At 47.3% G+C, this 19,463-nt stretch overlaps 8 protein-coding genes across 8 annotated transcripts; 7 read left to right on the top strand and 1 right to left on the bottom strand.

Annotated features, from left to right (window-relative positions):
• Positions 1-622: 622 nt before the first annotated feature.
• TbgDal_VIII8450 (hypothetical protein, unlikely) lies at positions 623-1,135 on the top strand (the record flags this gene model as incomplete). The annotated part of the gene is made up of 1 exon (XM_011777875.1): positions 623-1,135. One exon carries the CDS (start codon positions 623-625, stop codon positions 1,133-1,135), a length of 513 nt encoding a protein of 170 aa, XP_011776177.1.
• Positions 1,136-1,382: 247 nt separating this feature from the next.
• Positions 1,383-3,281, top strand: TbgDal_VIII8460 (small GTP-binding rab protein, putative; the record flags this gene model as incomplete). Its single annotated transcript, XM_011777876.1, has 1 exon — positions 1,383-3,281. The coding sequence occupies one exon, from the start codon at positions 1,383-1,385 to the stop codon at positions 3,279-3,281; it is 1,899 nt and encodes a 632-aa protein (XP_011776178.1).
• Positions 3,282-6,021: 2,740 nt separating this feature from the next.
• TbgDal_VIII8470 (hypothetical protein, conserved) lies at positions 6,022-6,570 on the top strand (the record flags this gene model as incomplete). The annotated part of the gene is made up of 1 exon (XM_011777877.1): positions 6,022-6,570. One exon carries the CDS (start codon positions 6,022-6,024, stop codon positions 6,568-6,570), a length of 549 nt encoding a protein of 182 aa, XP_011776179.1.
• A 733-nt stretch (positions 6,571-7,303) lies between these two features.
• TbgDal_VIII8480 (hypothetical protein, conserved) lies at positions 7,304-9,769 on the top strand (the record flags this gene model as incomplete). The annotated part of the gene is made up of 1 exon (XM_011777878.1): positions 7,304-9,769. One exon carries the CDS (start codon positions 7,304-7,306, stop codon positions 9,767-9,769), a length of 2,466 nt encoding a protein of 821 aa, XP_011776180.1.
• A 127-nt stretch (positions 9,770-9,896) lies between these two features.
• Positions 9,897-10,286, bottom strand: TbgDal_VIII8490 (hypothetical protein, unlikely; the record flags this gene model as incomplete). The annotated part of the gene is made up of 1 exon (XM_011777879.1): positions 9,897-10,286. The coding sequence occupies one exon, from the start codon at positions 10,284-10,286 to the stop codon at positions 9,897-9,899; it is 390 nt and encodes a 129-aa protein (XP_011776181.1).
• A 1,264-nt stretch (positions 10,287-11,550) lies between these two features.
• On the top strand, positions 11,551-14,268 carry TbgDal_VIII8500 (hypothetical protein, conserved; the record flags this gene model as incomplete). The annotated part of the gene is made up of 1 exon (XM_011777880.1): positions 11,551-14,268. One exon carries the CDS (start codon positions 11,551-11,553, stop codon positions 14,266-14,268), a length of 2,718 nt encoding a protein of 905 aa, XP_011776182.1.
• A 647-nt stretch (positions 14,269-14,915) lies between these two features.
• On the top strand, positions 14,916-17,720 carry TbgDal_VIII8510 (hypothetical protein, conserved; the record flags this gene model as incomplete). Its single annotated transcript, XM_011777881.1, has 1 exon — positions 14,916-17,720. The coding sequence occupies one exon, from the start codon at positions 14,916-14,918 to the stop codon at positions 17,718-17,720; it is 2,805 nt and encodes a 934-aa protein (XP_011776183.1).
• Positions 17,721-18,348: 628 nt separating this feature from the next.
• On the top strand, positions 18,349-19,463 carry TbgDal_VIII8520 (hypothetical protein, conserved, (fragment); the record flags this gene model as incomplete). The annotated part of the gene is made up of 1 exon (XM_011777882.1): positions 18,349-19,463. A coding segment is annotated over one exon (1,115 nt), but the record flags the coding sequence as incomplete, so codon positions are not given.

The raw sequence follows: 19,463 nt of genomic DNA on the forward strand, positions 1-19,463 counted from the left end.
TGCGCTTCCTCTTGCTTTTAACCTTTCTCTTCGCCTCCGCTTCTTTTCCACACATTTTATTTGGTTCGAGCATTGGCTTTATTTGGCAGTTTTTGTGTGTGAGAAGTGGCTTTAGACAGGAAAGGGGAAGCATATGAAGCAGGTGGGTTTACTGCTGTCCAATGAAGCTTTTTTTTTGAAAATTTCGATTGTGATGATGAGATTGTTTAAGCGGGGATCCATTTGAGTATATATATAAATATATACAAATATGTGTGTCTCTTTTTTTTTTTTTTTATTATTATGTTAATTTTTCCCTTTCCCCTTTTCTTTCTTTCATTACCTTTTGGTTTCCTGTGGCCGTTCAAACCGATTGTGATCCGTGTTGTTCCGGTTGGTTGTGTCCGATAGAGAAACGGAAGGGGATGAGAGGGAGATAACGAAGTAAAACGAGTTTGTTGAAAAGTGAGTTGTGGTTTCATTTATTATTATTATTATGATTATTGTTTACGTAGAATAAGTTATTGCAACCATTGATGTGCGTGGGCGTGTATGAATGAACGCATACGCGTGTATGTGTGTTTTCGTGTGTTGAAGCAAATACACTTTTTAGTGGCGGCCCATCATAATCATAATCATCGTCATGTTGTTGTCATTATTATTATTATTATTAATGCTCCTTCTTTTTTTTTTTCAATGTTTCCCTCCTTCCCCATCTCCGCTTTGGAGTACTGAAATCACACCCTTCGCTGTTTTAACTGTGGTTTCCCTCCTGTCCACGTGTTCCATTTCCATGCTCTTTATGTTTCATATGGGCACAACACAAATACATGTGCCGTTCACCCATTTTCCAAAGGTTTCTGGAAAATTACTACTACTACTACTGCTGCTTCTTTTTTTTTTTTTTCCCCAACCTCATGTGCTACATAGGTTTTCTTTTCCCTTTTCTCATTATCTTTGTCTGTTGGTTTCAGAATATCTGGCATTTAGATTCTTTTATTCATTAGGTAGTACAAAGTTATTTGAAAAGGAAGGGATTACAGGTATTAGCTCTAAAGGGGAAACCGGTACAAATATTGCTCTAATGCTGCGTCGTATTGACTATCTTATTCATTTTATTGTTATTATTTTACTACTGTTGTGGTTACAAATATAAAAGAAGTTTCAGTTGGACAGTAGGTACGGAAGGGGAATCAGCATATATATATATATTTATTTATTTAATTTATTTGTTCATCCATTGGGAGGGGGAGAGCTGTGTGGGGCGTTTTTTTTTCTTTCACCGTCTTTCTTTATTAAAGTTTTTTTCACTTTTTTCTTTCTTTCCCTTTCACTGCAAATTGTGTTCGTTTCGGTATTTTTCTCTTTTTTTTCTCTTTACCGATTAGCGGCTGCTGTAGGCGATGCGTGTGGAGGACCCGAAATCACTGGACGCCGTAGCCGATGCGGAGGAATCCGTTAAGGTCGAGGCTCCACTTGAAGGAAGAAATGCACGAGAAGAAAAGGATGAGCAGATGTTTGTTTTTAAGATTGCGGTGGTGGGCGACTATAATGTTGGCAAGACGTCCATCGTGAAGAGATTGCTCGATATTCCATATGAGAATATTTCACCGTTGCCGCAAGCCGAAAACAAACAAACGAGGGCCAACGGCGCAGAAAAGGGTGACGACAAAAGTGGGAATTCGGCAAATGTGTCTGCAGAAGGGGTTAACAAGTATGAAGCGGCGGTAAATAGTGCTCAAAATGGTGCCAACACTCGAACTGATTGCAACGACAAGGCGGATGTGGCTCTTATGACCAAAAACGTGTTGGAACCGCTTCCCGCCACAACACCAACCGTAGGCACCGATTTCTTTTCCCGTGTCGTGCGGAGTGTGCGACCGGGACAACATGTGCGACTGCAATTTTGGGACACTGCCGGCTTAGAGCGGTACGCCTCTGTGCACGACTCCACATTCCGCCGTGCCTCTGCGCTCATCGTTGTATTTGATGTGAGAAACAGAGAAAGTTTTGCCCATGTAACTTCGCAGCACCTTAAGCGTGCCATGCAGTACAATCCCGATATTAGTGGCCGTCACATATTTATTGTTGGTAATAAAGTAGACCTTGTTGATAACAGCGAGCCTGAGGATATGGATAGATTTGTTACGCAGTCTGAGCTGCAGTCCGGACTGTTTAGCGCGTTCCCCGACGTGCATTATTATGAAACTAGTGCGCAAACCAATTATGGTGTATGGGAAGTGTTGCACGGCCTTTGTCAGTCGCTTCCTGATAACTACGCTGCGACCACTAGTGGGGAAGCTAAAGAAGAAAAGGCAGCGGTAACGGAACGAGATCCGTTGCATTCGCTTCTTCCTTTATGTTATGAGCCCGAAACTACATTAGATGAAGGAACAGTGGCGGAGGACCCGGCCCTCACTGCATATGGAACCCTGGCGTCACTGTCGTCACCCTCTTCCATTAAATCGAGGGATGTTCGGAAAGATACAAAAGCGTCCGAGGATGAGTTATTTTCTCCAAGAGAATGTGCTGACGAAGATGATGTTTGCCATGGCGGCGCGGATGCGGCTGATAATTTGAAGAGTGCACGGGGGCGTGGCTCAAATGGGACTGTTGCTACAGTTATGGCTGATCCTATTGACGGCGATGGAATTGATGTTGATGTTGATGTTGATGTTGAGGGTGAGGCTGAGGATGTTATAGCGGACGCTGCTGCAGAGCCCGAGTGTGCCGTGAATTCCAGCAAACATGTGGATCCAAACAAATCCTCTCCACTAAAAGAAGAAAGTGAAGAGGATGCAGTGGCGGTTCATAGTGAGCGCTCGGCCCCGGGTGATGGTGTTGTTGATAGGAAGGTTAAATGTAATGGATCAGACGGCGAGGTTGAGACGGAGGACGCCACAGATGTTGAGTGTCTTCCTCAAGAGGATAATGCGGCTCCACCGAGTGTACAAAATACGGCTAGATTTGGTGGCAATTCGTTGCAGGCGCGTGCTTCATCATTTGCAAATGGCGGTGATGGAGTTCTTTCATGCAGTCGTGCTGCCACGGGCAAAAGCGGAGAGGACAGTAAAGCTGATGAGAACCCTCAAGTGACTTCACATCGCAAAAGAATTGATGATATGTTGAAACGCATCGATGAAGACGCCAGCGTGGAGGATTTTTCTGAGGGAGGGCGAAGGGTTGAGGAAATGCAAGAAGAGGCATCGGATCAAAGAAAAAAGGAGAAGTCTCCAGTTAAATTGTCAAGGTGTTTTTGCTTCGGTTCCAAGGGCGGCAGCTCTAAACGTTCAGGTTGCTGAGAGTACGATGTGGCGGGTACGTGAATAATGTTTTTTCCCCCTCTTTTCTCATTGTTTTATTTCGCGACAAAACACACGTGTGCGTACGGTTGGCGATTATATCGTTTCGCTTTCTTTCCCCTCTCTTTTTCATGAACGGAAAAAAAAAAGACCGTTGCTTAACTTTTGCTGTGATACCACGCCACGTGTTTCTACAATTGGGGGAAAGTTGCCGCCTTGTGATTTGTTGTGTGCTGCTTTCAAAATTAGGGGCTACTAAAGTAAGTGCTGTGAGAGAAATTGTGGTTTTTAAGAGAAGGAGGGATGACTGGCGTGCCGCCTCTGTCTTTTTTTTGTTTTCTTTCTTTACTCCTTTTCTTTCTGGTTTGTCTGGGTCTTCGGCCGTTTTTCTGTTGTTTGAACTTTTTTTTTTCCTATTCGTTCTGGACCGCTTGCCGATTGATGCCGATCAAATATTGTGTGTGTATGTGTGTGTATATACGCGTGTGTGTTTGTATTAATGAAAATTTGCTTATGACGCGAAGTGATGAGGAAAAAAAAAGGAATAATTGGGTTCAGCAGTTCCGTTCTCTCCTCATAATCGTCGGCCGCCACTTTCATAACCTTCTTTTCTTTTTTTTTTTTCATTGTTCCTCCCCTAACGCGGATTTTTTTAAAATTTCTTTCGTCATCCTCTTTGTTTGTTTGTTCGTGTTTTTTTTTTCGTATATTCCTTTCCCGTTCACTGTGTGTGTGTATATATATATATAAATAACTCAAACTTATTATCCGTAGTTTGAGAGGGATTTTGTTATGGAGTTAAATGCGGGCGGCTGCGGCACAATACAGTGGAGGGGAATTCTTTTCTTTTCTTTTTTTCCTTTTTAACGTGCAGGGCTTTATTACCGGCTGACAGAAACGTAACGTATTTGTGTTGAGGGGGGAAGTGGGGAGTGGGGAATATACCGAATGCGGCGTAAGTGAAGTGTTCGTTTAGAGGATGCGGAGGGAATGGGAAAATAAGTGACATCGTCCCTATGTTTTGTTTTTCTTTTTGAGGTTAACTTTGCTCATCGTCTTTTTTTTTTTTTAGATTGCGCGAACGGACATGCCTACACTACAAATACGTGATGATAAATAAATAGTATATATATATATATATATCCATTTTACGTTTTTTTTCGGTTTGTTTATTTGTGACTCATTAGTTTCACCATTAGCATGCAGTGCACCCAGTTGGGTAATTACGCCCTCAAAGTGGGTCATATAGAAGAAAAGAAAAGAAAAAGCTAGAGAAAAAAAAAGATGGAATGTAGAAAAAAGAATTGGAGGGAAGGAATAAGGAATGTTCGGAATTGTAACACGTTTGTTCAGTACAATAGATACTTAGCTATTCCCTTTTTCTTTTGTTTTTCTTTTGCATTTTTTTTTTGTTTTGCGGGGTCCTTCGCTGTGTGCTCGTGTGCTTCGCAATTGGGAAGAGGTAGCGATAAATGCCATTAAACAATAAGTAGGAGTACATCATCATTTGCCGCTTTTCCCCTACAACTTGTTACACCTCTGTTCATAACATCGATTATTCTTTCTCCCCATCAGATCATTTTTATGCCACTTTGTATCTACAACATAGCAGCTTAAAGTCAGCCTGTGGATGATTTTTCTACTGCTATACGCACATATATACGGATATATACGGATATATACTGATATATATATATATATATATATTTATTCTCTTTTACCTGTTTGCCCATTTTACCTCACCACAGTGTTATGGAGGTTCGTTCCGCTTTTTTGCACTGGTTCGATGCGGCTGCGGCTGCGGCATTGGTAATTGTATTGCTCTGCGCATAGCTTACTGCTAAAGAATTACATACGCCGCGAGTTGCGCGGCTACTTGGCGTGTGTTTGTGTTCGATAATACTCACTTTCCTAGTCTTTCTGCCTTTAACTGTTTACGTTTCCCCTTTCTTTCTTTCTTTCTTGTGCTGTTACTCGAATCTTTCTTGCCAAGCAAATATTAGTTTGATCATCGTAGCGCGCACTCATTGGGGTGCTACTGTTTCTCGATTACGGGGTTCAGGGTAGGTTGCAATTACTGTTTTCACCTTCAATTTCATCTGACGCATTTTCCGTCTTGGGCCCAGTCACGTTGTTGGGGTTTATTCTTTTTTTCTTTTCTAAAAGCCCTCGGGATGAATATATATATGTATATATGTATACTGCAGGATTAATATGCGCTGAATCCTTTAGGCGATTGGAACGTCAACTGATCGAACTGTGCACCGGCACGTCCGATTGTCGTGTTTGCTAATTTTACTGTTATGAAGAGATAACTGCGGTCCTGTGGAAGTGACGTGTGTGTGTATGGATGCCGTTATATTGTTTGAAAGAAACATGTTGTCTGCGCCTTTTGTTGAGTTCCCTGCTTTTGCGGAGAAATCAAAGTGTAACCATTGGTTAGAGGAAACTGCCTTTACATACGTATAAATTCATTTCAGTCCATGGTTTCCTGTGCGGACGTCGCATTTCTTCATGTCAATCTCTCTTTCTCTCTTTCATCGCATGCTTTTAACAAGCCACTCTCATCTGTTTTATGCAGTTGTTATTGTTGTTGTTGATTCAAACACCTTTCTTTCATTGCTTCAACTGTATTCATCACAACCGACCTCTTTATTCGTTCTACTGTATGTGAGAGTGTGGTGTCATAACACAGGTTGCGTTTATCAGGTGCTGCATATACATTGGAGAGGAAACAGATATGGGGAAGCTTCAGGTTTGTATTTGTGCCGCGCGGAGCCTGCACGACAGGAGAACGCTTTGCACACCTGATCCCTATTGTTGTGTACAGGTAGGCGATACAATACATAAGACAAAAGTCGTGAACAATACATGTAATCCTGTGTGGAACCAAACATTTCGGTTTCACGTGGCCAACGAAGCTAACGCACAGGTGTGTGTCGAGCTTTGGAACAGAGACATCGTTGCGGACGAAATATTGGGATCTCTCTGCCTTCCTTTGACTGATCTGACGATGGGTATCGCTCAGGATTCATGGTATCTTCTTTCTCACTCTGCCACAAATGCGGAGTTGCGCATCCGTGTTTTAGCTTGTGACTTCGGTAAAAAACCGCAACTCAGTGAGCGGTGGAAGGTGACGAATGATATCAATAATTGCCCCGTGTTGGCCGCCGGTGGAAAACCGCCCGCGTCTGCCGACCCCGTCACCGTCCCCACAAACTCCAACAACACGCCATTCGCATCAAAGATGGGGCCGGCTGTGGTTCCTGAAGCTGTAGCCTCAGCATAACTTTTCTTCATGTATAGTTTCTCTTCATGGGCAAAATCTTCTCTCTAGAGTGTTAAACTGTTATACGAAATTGCCTAAAAATGCATAAAAGTAAAGAAACGGGTATGAGTGATCATGTGCTTTTGCTTTTTCAGGGGTGGAAAGGGAAGGGGCCGCCGGTAAGGAACGCCCGCTCTCTCCCCATTTGTTTTTTCCTTGTATCGAGAAGAAACGGAACTCCTTTTCGCGGCGCGTGAATGTGGTCGGTCCATCCGAACAACAAGAATGAGGGAGGGAAGGAAATCAAAGGTAAAGTGAAACTAAAGGGCATACATGTATTATTATTTCAAGTGATGGTGAAAGTTCCCCCCTCCTGCGTGTAGAATTGAAACTAGCTTACCTTTGTGTCTTGCGTGTTTTTTCCCTTCTCCCTTTCAACTTGCCCCCCCCCTGGGCTGCTGCTTTGATGCATACGAGGCTGAGTCTAACAATAAATTGAAGGCATGTTGTGTAAAAAGTGTTACTCGCCACCACATATTTCGCGCTATCATGTATCGGCATCAATATATACACATAAGTAGATAAATGTATCTGCTTTCATTTGTCCTTCTTTTTCTTTTGAGGTTCACTACTTCCTACCTTTCTCTCACATAATTATAAGCGTCTGTTTTTCGTTTCTGTGAAAAAAGATTTCACTGAACTTCCAAGGACTTAGAGCCCTCAAAGCGGCGCAGCTATAGTATCACCGATCAAGATGAGCGATTCGGAGTCCATTCAGTTTAATGTAATGTCAGAGCTCGAGTCTCCGGTAGTCGGTCGAGAGGGAAGGAACGCCTCTCGTGGTGAGAGTAGGAAACCTTCCGTGAAGGATTTGAAGCGGCCACCACTTCATGGAGCTCCTTCCCCCACTTCACGCAAGAGTTTGAGACGTTCGTCCGAAGGATCAAGTTTGCAGTTTGTGGTGTGTGGCGAGGCGGGAGGGGATGACTCGGATAATACAGACACCATTCAGTTTAATGTAATGTCAGAGCTCGAGTCTCCGGTAGTCGGTCGAGAGGGAAGGAACGCCTCTCGTGGTGAGAGTAGGAAACCTTCCGTGAAGGATTTGAAGCGGCCACCACTTCATGGAGCTCCTTCCCCCACTTCACGCAAGAGTTTGAGACGTTCGTCCGGAGGATCAAGTTTGCAGTTTGTGGTGTGTGGCGAGGCGGGAGGGGATGACTCGGATAATACAGACACCATTCAGTTTAAAACTGAAGGAGGTTCGCGCAATATATCTCTTAAGGCAGCTTCCCCCACTTCGATAGCGGGAAACCGACGTAATGACTCTAACGGTAGGAGCCTTCGGCGGTCAAGCACGGAGAGTGGAGATGAATCAGTTGTTTTCGTCATAGAGGACACGCAGTCGACTGGCGGCAAGAAACCTCTTTCACGGCGTGAGGCTTCGAACGATGACACCATCAGCTTTGTTGTGGGTGATTCGGGGGGTGGTGATGAAGAAGGTGCGGACGGGAGTAGCATGCAGAAGAGTTTGAGTTTTACTGTTGTTGGCTCTGGAGAGTTGCCTGTCGCACCGCCGGTCTTTACTGGGAAGCAAGGCTCATCATCGCCGCAACTAATGTCTCCTTTGGAGGCTCCGTCGAAGCCTGGTGTTGGGTCAAGGGATATGCAGAGACCACCAAAAGCAGTTTCTCGACCCAAGGAGGCAAATAATCTGAAGGGGAAATATCGGTCTTCTAGTCGAGCGAATACCGGAGACGGCGGTATGACGCGGTCGGATAGCTACGATGTGGTAGAGGAAGGTGGCACCCTTAAGATTTGTAGCACAGCCAGCAAGCACACAAGGGCAGGACGGTTGGACATACCGCATACCACCACAAGGGGAAAAGACGTGCTTCCACCTACGGCGAGTGAAGCTGGGAAGCTATCACCTGGGGAAACGCGCACATCAACTGCGTTAGCGCCTAGCGCCTCTGCTCTGGTTCCGCTACCATTTCCACATCCGTCGCAGAAGAAATTTTCCTTGAAAGCTGCTGATATAGAGGAGATGTTTCTTCAGGCAAAGGTGTACACAGAACATTGGCGAATGTTCAACGACATTCAACGAGAGGAGGTAGCACGACTGGCACAACGAATTGTAGAGATACGCGATGGGAGTTCCAACACTGCGGGCAAAATGAAGGGAAAGAGTGGGGAAGAAGGAAAGGACAAACCCCTGTGCTTTGCTGATCTCTTCCGAGTAAAATCCTTCTTGAAGGAGACTGACTTGCCATGGAACACAGAACGCTTAGGTAACCAGAAGAAACGGTTGCCCCCGGGTCGACGGCCAGCGGCCCCCGCCCGCTTAGTTGAAGGAGGTAAATTACCTGCTGGTCGTGGAATGAGCCGTCGTGACGATTCCGGTGCGAACAGGCGCCAGCGGCCATCCCCACAGGGAAATAAGGGAACACGGGTGCCTAAAGGTGCCAAATTGGGCGTGCCGCATTTTGAGAATGTAGCCGAGGAAATGGAGTGTGACGCGGTAGCACAGTTTGCGGAGATATATGGTGTCGCGTGGCCTCCATCGTCGAAAAATGAATTGTTCTTCTTGACGGGCGTACGACTCACGCAGAAGCAGTGCGAAGAGTTCTACGATTCAATGCGGCTTTACGTTGTGGCATCATCAAAAGTAAACGCAAACATGAACCTGCTCAACGCGCACGAAAGAGATTTGAGCCCGTCCCGCCTATCGGACGCGAAGCGAAAGGTGCGAGTGACACGCACGACCCTTTTACGCAAAGCGTTTACGGTGATGGATGTGGAGAAGAATGGTGTCATAAACGCTGCGTTACTTCCTTCGATTCAACGATTACTTGAGGAGGAACGGAGGCATTTGCAAAGCGTATTAGGTGGTGACGTGACTCCGGAGACTTTCCTGTCGCGGTCACGAGGTGAGAAGGCTAAACTTAACGGCAACGTAGAAACCGTAGTTTCCCCTAAAGTGCCACAAAATAGCACTGCAGTGAATGCTGTGGGCACACTGCGCATATATAGCTTGGTTTTGGACGTACTCCTCCCGCTTCTCTGTGCCTCGGGCCTATTAACATTCGACTTCACAACGGTGGGCTTACTCGTCTTCGGCACGTTGAGTTTATCCACGGCGGGCGCTAGTCCCAGTTTTCTGAAGTGGCGGGAAGCCGCCCAACGCTGTTTTGAGTCCCTGCTCAAAAACCCCGTATAGATGTATCGTTATTAAGTTGTAAACGTGTGGGTGCGTTTGTATGTCTTGCCATATGATGATTATAGCGGCTAGGTGACTGCTTAAAAGAGGCGTTACGGTGTGCCAAAGCTGAAGGGAAAGGTGTCGATCAAAAAGAAAAGAAAAGGGTTCGTCTCCCTCTGCGGCTGATACACCAACATAAATAAACAGAATTATGCATATATATATATATATATATATATATATATATGAATGCCCGTTTGCTTTGTTGCCCTTGGAGATATGATGTCATTGCACCGGCGTGACGTCGAGCATGTGATGATAGTTTCCTTTTACTTTTGATGATGCTCGGGCCAACTTGTACCAGTGTTAGGGAGGCAACCGAGGTATCTTCTTTTTTAAATTTAATGTCATTGCTGTAGTTTTGTTTCCTTTTCATCATAGAGGACTCGCATACATTTTCCCTGTTCAAACTTATGTTTTTCTTTTTCCGCTGCTGAGTTTTACGTCTGCCTGTTTGGATAAGTTGCCCTTGCATCGCTTTTCGTTTTTGCCAAATATCTCAGGCTGCATCACTAACTTTAGTTGCCGTGTGGTGCTCAAATGAGCAGGTAAGTTTCTTTCCCCATTGTGCAGTTGCGCCTCCGTAAGAAAAGCCTACGATTATGCATCACCCGCTTTTCTTCGTTTTTCCTTCGGTGTGTACGGCGGTTGTGTTGCTGTGTCTGCGATTAAAAAAAAAAACCGCAACTGTTTTGTAGCGAAGCTGAGTCAAACTGAAGAAGGCAGTTGGGAACCACTTTTTTTTTTTCTACGTCAAGGAGACAATACTCGCATATGGTTTGCATATTGGTGGGGTGCGACACCGTATGATGCACGCGACGTCACTGCATTAGTGAATTATTTGATGCAGGTGGTTAAACGCAACCTTTATAGACTCGAACGGATAATTAAAGGTGCGAAGATATATTTTTTTTTCTGCAGCGCGTGAAATATCTGGTCATTGCGCCACGTGAGTTGTTTATGTCTCTTGTTACGTTACATCGCACCATCGCCGTTGTTAACTTTAGTGTCGAGGTGATGCTGGGAGTGCCGTAGCTGAACCTGCACCTTAATTCATCTGTTGGAACATATATTCTCCGAACCCCCGCCCAGTGGAGAATTTCGCTTCTTTAACATCGACGCACCTGTAATGGTTAACATTTAAAAATAAATACGATATTCCGCTCCCGTTTCAACAACATGTTCCCCGCCTCGGGGACGTACGTGTACATATATATATATATATATATGGCGCTGCCTGTGTCCTTCGGTTGGGAGCATATAAATTCAATAATAGTGTGGCATACATTGCAATGTGTTTTTGTGTGCATTGCTGCTCGTATTGAAGGGTTTCGTAAGTCACCTTTCATTTATGTCGCGGAATCTCCGCTGGGTTTCGAAACCTCTCAATAGGGGATGTGACGTCGGGGTAGCGAATATTGTTGAACTTGTGCGGTTAGAGTTACTGGTAGTGTTTAGGTTATTTTAACAAGGAGTTTTTACTCCGCTCTCCCTCTTCTATTTGACATTGTTTAACCTATCTTCCTTAACGAATTCCGTCAATGTACTCTTTTTTTTTTTTTGTGGCATAGGGGAATCGAAGCACGTGAGACTTCACACCGCTCCTTTTTTTTTTTAAATCAATTCCTTTACACTCACCCTTTCCCTTCCCCCTTTTACAATAATTTTTGCTGCATTTATTCCTAGTATTTTTGCATAGTCGTCGGGGAGTGTAGGGAAGAGAGGGAGAAGAGGAAAGCATGCGACGGCTAAGCCTTCTTCCACGCAGGAGCGCTGCAGTTGTGGGCTCCGCTTACGCTCGATCCGCGACGCCAGCGGCCCCAACGAATTTAAAGGCTTCAACTCTGGAGTTAAATAACCCAGTAGTTACGCACACTGCTCACACACCCGTGACACTAACTGCCACTACTGACGCTGCCAGCGGTAATATTTATAGTAGCAAGGAAGTTGAAGCTGAAGTCGCAGTGCCCGCCGCAGGTGCGAAGGAAAAAATTCAAGCCAGCAGGCGTAAGCATGTTAATACGGTTGAGCTTTTGATATCCATGGCAGTTACCCTACAGAAGAAATCTAGTAGCGCCGCCGCTGCTGCCGTCACAGACAGCGCTTGTGGGGACGAAAAGAAGGAAGCAACCGATGGGGATGCAACCGTCGGTATTGCGCCCCGGCCGGTAGACCCACTGCAACTCCTGAAAGCACTTCGGGCGTATATTCGTAGTGAGGACATTTTGGCCGAGTTGTGTCGTTCCAAGGTGCAGGCCGTACGGCAGCGCTACGTGGCCATTCGTGCGCGGCGGCAGCGAGTTCCCGCCTTTCATCGTGATATCCTTTTGAGTGAAGTGACCCGCGTTGTTGAGCGGCGCGAGGTGCCATACATTGAAGTCGCTCGGTTACTTCGGCCCCATTGGCCCGCACAACTTATGGATGCTTCTGGTGGCCGTTACCATTCCTTCCTGCAGCGGAGTCTGCTGGCGTGGATTGCGGAGTTGTTGCGAGAGGGCAAACTCTCACCAGAAGAGGCGCGGTCGGTACTGTCACAGTGCCCACGACTCTTTCATGGGCATTTATCGCTCATGAGTTCTATTGTAGAGTGTGCACTCCTTGATATCAACACAATACAAAGCCCTGATCCAATCATAGGTTTGATGTGGTCTGTGAATGAAGCGGGCACACATGCACCCAATCACTTTTGGCAACGTACCGTGGGTAGGTTGGCACAATTGAATCGCTCGTTGAGGGATACATTAGGAGATGCGATGCAACTGGGGAAATATGGGAACGGGCCCAAAGATGGCACTACCATCCACAGCGGTCCCGGTGGTAGGGAAAAAAAAGGTGAAAAGGGTAATATCAAAAGTAACAACGATAATAAGGGGGGTAATATTAATGACACCAAGCAAAACTATACGGTGGGCCATGTGTTTTCTGGACTTACAACTAGGCAGCTATTCCGTGTATTACGAGTACTTCGAAAGGAATGCTGGTGCAACGATGTCTCTACCGTTTACGACTTTGTCGACAAGGCTCTAAAAAATATTGCCTTTGAGGTGGAGGCTATTGGATCATGTGAAGCCACTTCTCAAAAGCGCCCAATGTCAAGGCAAACAATCACCCAGCGCGTAAAAAAATCAGCGGACCTCACTCCGAAGGAGTTGCTCTCGCTGTTGAGCATCGCGGGCGAACTGGGTGTTGACTTCCATGCATCACTTGCGAGGACATCGGACTTTCTCCTGGCGCCAATGGTACATTATTTGGACCGCGAGGAGTTGTTACAGTTGTCTTTATTTGTTCGAAAGACACGCTGTGATTCACTAACGCTCGTACAATCGATAGCAGATGAAATTGTACGGCGTGGGGTGAATTATCCACTTTCGGTTAGTCTGAGCAAGGCGGCCCTGCGCACGGCGCTTCAGAAGCCAGTTCTGCTTTCACAACTTACCCTCACACCACTTGTTGATCATGTCATATCTTTATGCAGGACGTACGGCTGGTATATGCGAGCGTCGCAGCTGCTTGGTTGGGCGGAAGTGTTATATGATCTTTCTCGTCGCTACGCTCCATCGTCATCTGTTGGCGTCAACGTACGTTCGTGTGTAGAAGCACTCGCAGCGCCGTTGCGTGCTATGCTTGAGGCGGGCGTGGTGCCGATGCCCGTCGTTTCCCGCTTCATTGAGCTCACGGTTATTCTCGGCATGCGCGCAAAGCCACATCAATATACGCAATCTATCAAACTGTGGGAGGAGCGCAATGCTGCGGCGAACGCACGTATAACTTTTGCGAAGAGTGTCTTGAATAAAGAGAGTGACATGTTGATTCCGATGTCGGAGCTCCTGTACGACGCAGCGGAATTGGAGGATTCTGGTGAGGTGGGCGAGGTAACCTCCCGTCCTACTGCTGAGCTGTGCAGAGCAGCGCGTCAGGTGTATGATGAGCTAATTTACTTGTTTGAGATGCAGATGATCATGCGCTCGCCGATTACACAAAAGGAGGAGGATCGACTGAATGACACGTTTAGTCACGTCGGGTTGTACAACATTGTTGTTGGTGCCAGAGCCATGTGGCGGGTACATCTTCAGCCTTCTTCTTTTCCTTCAGCCAATGCCTCTTGTGTTGAGGGCGTCGTTCCATTGAGTTCGCCTCACCGTATTTCCTCTACACCGCCTCGAGCACTACCTGTGTGGGTGGAGCGACGCATTAACGCTACCATCGAGGGCCGCATAAGGCGTGCAAATATAAGCGCCACCTCAACCGACGAGGATGTGCTCCGTTTGTTCGGGCAACGCCACTGTAACGCAGCAAAAGTGCGTCACTTCATGCAACTGCTAATGGAGGAGTCGTCGTTGGTTCTGGTTAAGCAGCAGCGTTTCGTCTGGATTTTTACGGCGGAACTGGCGCGCCGATTTGGTGGGGGACAGGAGCAGCAAATGGCGCAGAAGATGTTAGCGAAGGTATTTTGTTAGTCCGAAAGGCTGGATGAGCAACTAAAGAGGCAAATTAAGGAGCCTCAAAGGTACTGGACCGTGGGTAATGCGTGCATAACTGGAGCTAGTTGTGCAGTTGAGGAGGGTATTTGGTGGGATTTTGCGTGATCTATGTGTCACATCAACCACGCAGATGCGGATTGCTCCTTTTCAGTTTTGCCACTTATCTAACAAGTTAATTCGCTTTTAAGCGCATTGGTGTGTGGCAGCCGGCAGTAGGCTGAGGCCAGGTGAAACTAATCCGCGAAATGAAGTTTGATGTAAACATCGTCGCACGAAATGATGACTTGGGACATGGCCGCAGTTCGTTACGTGCACAACATGAAGACGGGCTGTGTGGTCCAGTTTATGCCTTCGCAGTTCCTTTTTCTCTGTTCGCAGATGCCTGCATTTACTGATTTCTGAGTTTTATGCTCGCACTGAGGGGGGTTGTTAAGCGTACTGCATGATTTCTTTTCGTCGATGTGTCACTCACACCAGTCGCGTAGTTTGCGTTATTCTGTTTGGGACACACATTGTTATTTTATTTTATTTTTTACACCAATAAAAAACATTGGGGGTACACTCTCTCTCCCTTCACTTCTCCTCGTTATGTATTTGTAGGCCAAGTCAATAAAATTAGCTTGATGTACCGTCTTTATCGTCGGACTGTAGGTTATCAGTCGCTACACCAGAGGTTGTCAGCGTGCCACGTTATGTGTCGCCACGTTTCTACGGATAACAGCGATGGCACAACACCACCCAAACCGCGACGCAGCGGCATCAGGCGGGTTGTCCCTTCTGATGAGGAAATGGCGGAACTGCACGATCTCGAGCAGGAGGTGGCATCCACAACTTCCTCTCGGTCGAAGCAGTCGGCGCTCTCTGGTGTCATGGTGGAACCCATGCGCTTCTCCACTTCCGGTGACTCGGGAATGGAAGGCGCTGGGGACGATTTAGGGGAGTTAGAAGCCGAAGGGGACGAAGAGGGTGTAGGAACAAATTCGTTGGCTGAAGCGGAAAACGTATACAAAAGACACAATGATGGAGGTGCGCTGGAGAAGCGGGGCTTAGCGATCCCTCCATCAGGGAAACCGACAGACCCGCTGCTGGCCAACAGGGACGGCGAAGGAGAAGGGGGCGCGGTGCCTTTGTCGCAGGCGGAGGAAATGCCGGTGAGTCGCAGCACACTTGAACGACAAGCTTGTGTGCGCTCGCTTTCCCTAGAGGAGTTGGTGGAGGTTGTGACTCTTTACCTGCGTGCGACGAAGAACCCACGGCTGGTGTCCGCCGATGAGGAACATATCTTTTTTCCTGTTCTCATGGAGCGTCTGAATGAATTCCACGTCAGCCAGTTGCTGGATGTTGTGGAATGCCACTGGGCCCGTTCCACACTTGTGCGGTACGGTACAACCTTCAAGGATATGGTTCGTGACAGAATTGCACTTATCGCAACCGCGGCGGCAAAGAGCGCCTCCAAGCGGCCGGCAGCTGCGGGGGAGAGTGTCAATGATAACAGGAATGGTGGTGCTGTGGAGGAGGAAGCTGATGATTATGATGAACAAGGTGATGCAGTGTACGTGCACGAGGCAGAGGAGAAAACTTCAGACCTTATCATCCTTCGTGCGGCCGAGGAAATGTCACCCGAGACGGTGCTGCGGTGCATCATTGTTATGGGCATGAGTGCTGGTCGTAGAAAGCGGGACCTGCAATTCTTTCAGGCGATGGGTATGTTTTTAGTTCACCACATTAATCACTACAAAGATCCACATGAATTGGTGCGTGTGCTCACGGCTTTTGCTCGCGCTAAAATCGTTCCACCTAAACGTTTCCTGGCGCTCTTAGGTCGGCGTTTTGCTGTGCTCAACAAACGGAAAAAGTTAGGGTCATTGCCTAGTTACCGAGCGTTCGTTAACCTTTACAAAATGGGCCACGATCAGATGAACACTTTTCGGTTTCTTGCGGACTGCATTTTGGAGACAATTGATTCCAACATTAAAGCGGAGAAGAAACGGCTGCGCTTGGCCCAACTTCAAAGCAGCTCTAACATTACCGCCGCTACGACCAACGGAAACGGTGCGACTAATGAGAACGGATGCGGTGGCTCCACAAGTAGTTCTAACCCAACTGTAACTAATACTACTGGCGCGGGGGATTTAAAGGCAACACACACATCTGAAGGAGCTTCCGACGTTGCATTCATCGGGGATTTGGACCCGCATCTGCTACAGAACCTGAGAGCACGGGAGCGGTTCAAGAGGCTAACGGAACTAAAACCGTCAATGTTTACCAAGCTTCTCCTTGTTCTTGCACGCTTTGGCGCACCGCATCAACAGTACTTACGACCCACAACTGTGCCGCTCATTCTTCCCACATTGCGGGCCTTCCCACCACCGAGTTTTACACGTTTACTTCGCGCCATGTCTCTCTTCAGGACGACGGATTTGGACCTCATCGAACCTGTCATCGACTTCATGGCCGATAGCCTTGGTCCAACAAATGTTGTACCCGCAGATGTGCTGCAAATGGTCCGCCTGGTGGCGCCGCCTGACGTACCGGTACCCCGCAACCTTGTAAAGCTCATATCGTTATGTGAGGCAGTGTACTCCAGCTCGGCCTCGTTCAGCCACTCTGATGGGAAAAGTAGCGATAGCACTGATGCCGCTGCGTGTGCAATGACCACGTTATCCCCGATACGACCTGGGGATATGTGTGCCGTTGCAGTTGTTTTATTAAAGATTCAAATGAAGGACGATGTGCCACTTGAGGCGTTGGACCCACTCACCCGCTTGATGGAATTCTTTGCAGAGCGAATGTACCTTCTAATGAAGTTACATATCGTTTCATTGACGCACGTTGACGTCTTCACGGATCTTTGCCGACAGCAACAACATCCGGACGTGTCGGGGCATATTGAACGGCTTTGTGCTGAACGGCGTCGTGTAAATGATGCAGAAGGTGATGACGAATATTACAGCCAGTTGGACATTGACGTGCGCGAAACCCTTCACCGCATCCTTATCGTAAACGACTATAACACCTACGGTCAGTACCGCCCCACACCTGGCGTTCTGCAAGTGGACTTCAAGCAGGCACTAACAGAAGTTAGTGCTTTCGATGTGCTTGAGGCGGCAGACCTTTTCGCTCAAGCTTTCTCCAATGCTCTAAAGCCAGCTGTGGAACGGCATCTCAGCAGAAGTATTATCGCTAAGCTGGACGGTGGTGGGGAGGAGGTCATTACGGAGGGGAACAGCATTGTCCTTCGGCCTCCGCGCGAATTACTGCTTACGCGTGAAGATCTTGGGAAGTTTGTGTGCTTGCTTCAACGGACACCGCTGAGGCGGGTGCGGGCATCGCCAGTTGTGTGGCGATTTGTTGAAGAAAAAGCGAAGAAACTGGGGATGGATGATGTACTGAGGGTGGTCGAGAATAAACTGGCCACAGCAGTTTAGCATGAACTCTTTTTGATACCAGAGGCTGTGATCCTCTGAGGGGAGGGGTAATTTAATTATTCACACAAACTGCAGTGGGATGTGCCGCGAGTTGTTGTTTGGGTGAGGAGCGGCACACGGGGAGAGCAGTGGAAAAAGAAGGCAACTGCAATGAGGAAGCAAGTCGGATGTCTTTCCTGTGCTTTGGTAAGGTTTCAACAAGGCCGGAGGTCACTGTGAAACATCGTGTTATGTTTTTTTTTTGAGATTTGCTCATTTGTTGCCTCGTCATTTTTTTCCTTTTTTGCTCGTAACACACCCCTAAAGCAGGCGCTTACCGCTAAAACAACATCTCCGATGATACACACATGGTGGTCACACATATGAATTTCTTACCTATGCATCGAATCACAGTACCGGCTTCAGCGGGACGTGTTTTTCGTACATTCGTGCTTTGGGTACCAGCAGGGATGCATCCCGGAGTAAACTTTTAAACGGTTGTTCATCGCGCACAGTGTTTCTTTGGTATCATTGTTTCTAATGTATTTCTAATCCCTACCCGTTGTGTGTGTAGTAGTATGGGTCAAAACAGTCAAAAACTTTTGTAAAGGAAGAGAAAGGACATACATACCTTTGTTTAGGGTGCGCAATGACTGCAGTTAAGGAGCCTCGGGTAGATTTTGAACTGCACAACTCTTCCATAGCGCGTGACGACGCCTGCCTCCAGTGGCTTTTCTCACGATACCGCGCACACACATCAACTACGTTACCGTCAAGGAGTGACACCAGTGCTGCACCAACAACAAAGGGGAATGATAACATTAAAAACGCTACAGAAGCACTGTTAGTTCAATTGGAGAATGACGTTACCGCCTGCAAGGCTCTCCGCTGGGAGAAATTCAGGTACAGCTCACCAATATATGAGGCAGCATCACCAACTTACCCACTGCGAAGGGGCTCCACAATTGAAACGGTTGTTGAGGAGGTTGAAGATTCCGCTGCCACTACCGGAACAGTGGGGAAACCGCATCGCGTTCTCCGCGTAAAACTTCAGGAATCCTCTCCCAAACATGATCATGAAGCTTGCGTCAGGAGCGTGCAGGAGGAGCCATCCCGCCACGTATTCGCTGAGATGTTGAGGAAGAAGAATAGGGAGAACCTTGTAAGGAGCATTGAAGAAGCGGAAGCCGCTCGTGGCCACAACGGACACTCGGGATGGTTGCGACCGTATTTTGGTGGTTATTTCCACATGCCGCTTCCCCGCGGCCCCACAAGGTTCCTCGTTTTCCCACAGTGGCACCACGACGTCACTGTCGCAACTGAGAAGCAGCAATGGTTTCCATACTTCCTGCGTGGGAGTTGCTATCAAAAGGGCCCACATGCACGTGTCCCTATTGTTGGCGACGCTGTTCGCCCGCTCCGCATGCCGTGGAATGACTTAGTTCTGGCTGTATCTTTTGCGCGAGAGTTCCCGAGAGAACTCTCCGAGGACTTTGGGGATCGCGTAAGGTTGTGGCGGGATGTTGATGCCATTTACTTGGATGGGCACGCCAATCAAGTGCGTACTGAGCGCCTGGTGCTCTGCAAGACACGTAGCAAGTCACCAGAAATGAACCATCTGTCTGCAGGTGAGACTGCAGTAGTTAGCATGACAGAAGAGGCGGAGGCCGAGGGGAAGGAGACGGAGACGGAAATCATTACCACAAAACTTCGTGAGTCGGGGTTTCGTGCGTCACTGCAATTTCGCAACCCACGTTACTCACT

Source organism: Trypanosoma brucei, chromosome 8 (assembly GCF_000210295.1).
Source record: "Trypanosoma brucei gambiense DAL972 chromosome 8, complete sequence".
NCBI classification, from domain to species: Eukaryota; Euglenozoa; class Kinetoplastea; order Trypanosomatida; family Trypanosomatidae; genus Trypanosoma; species Trypanosoma brucei.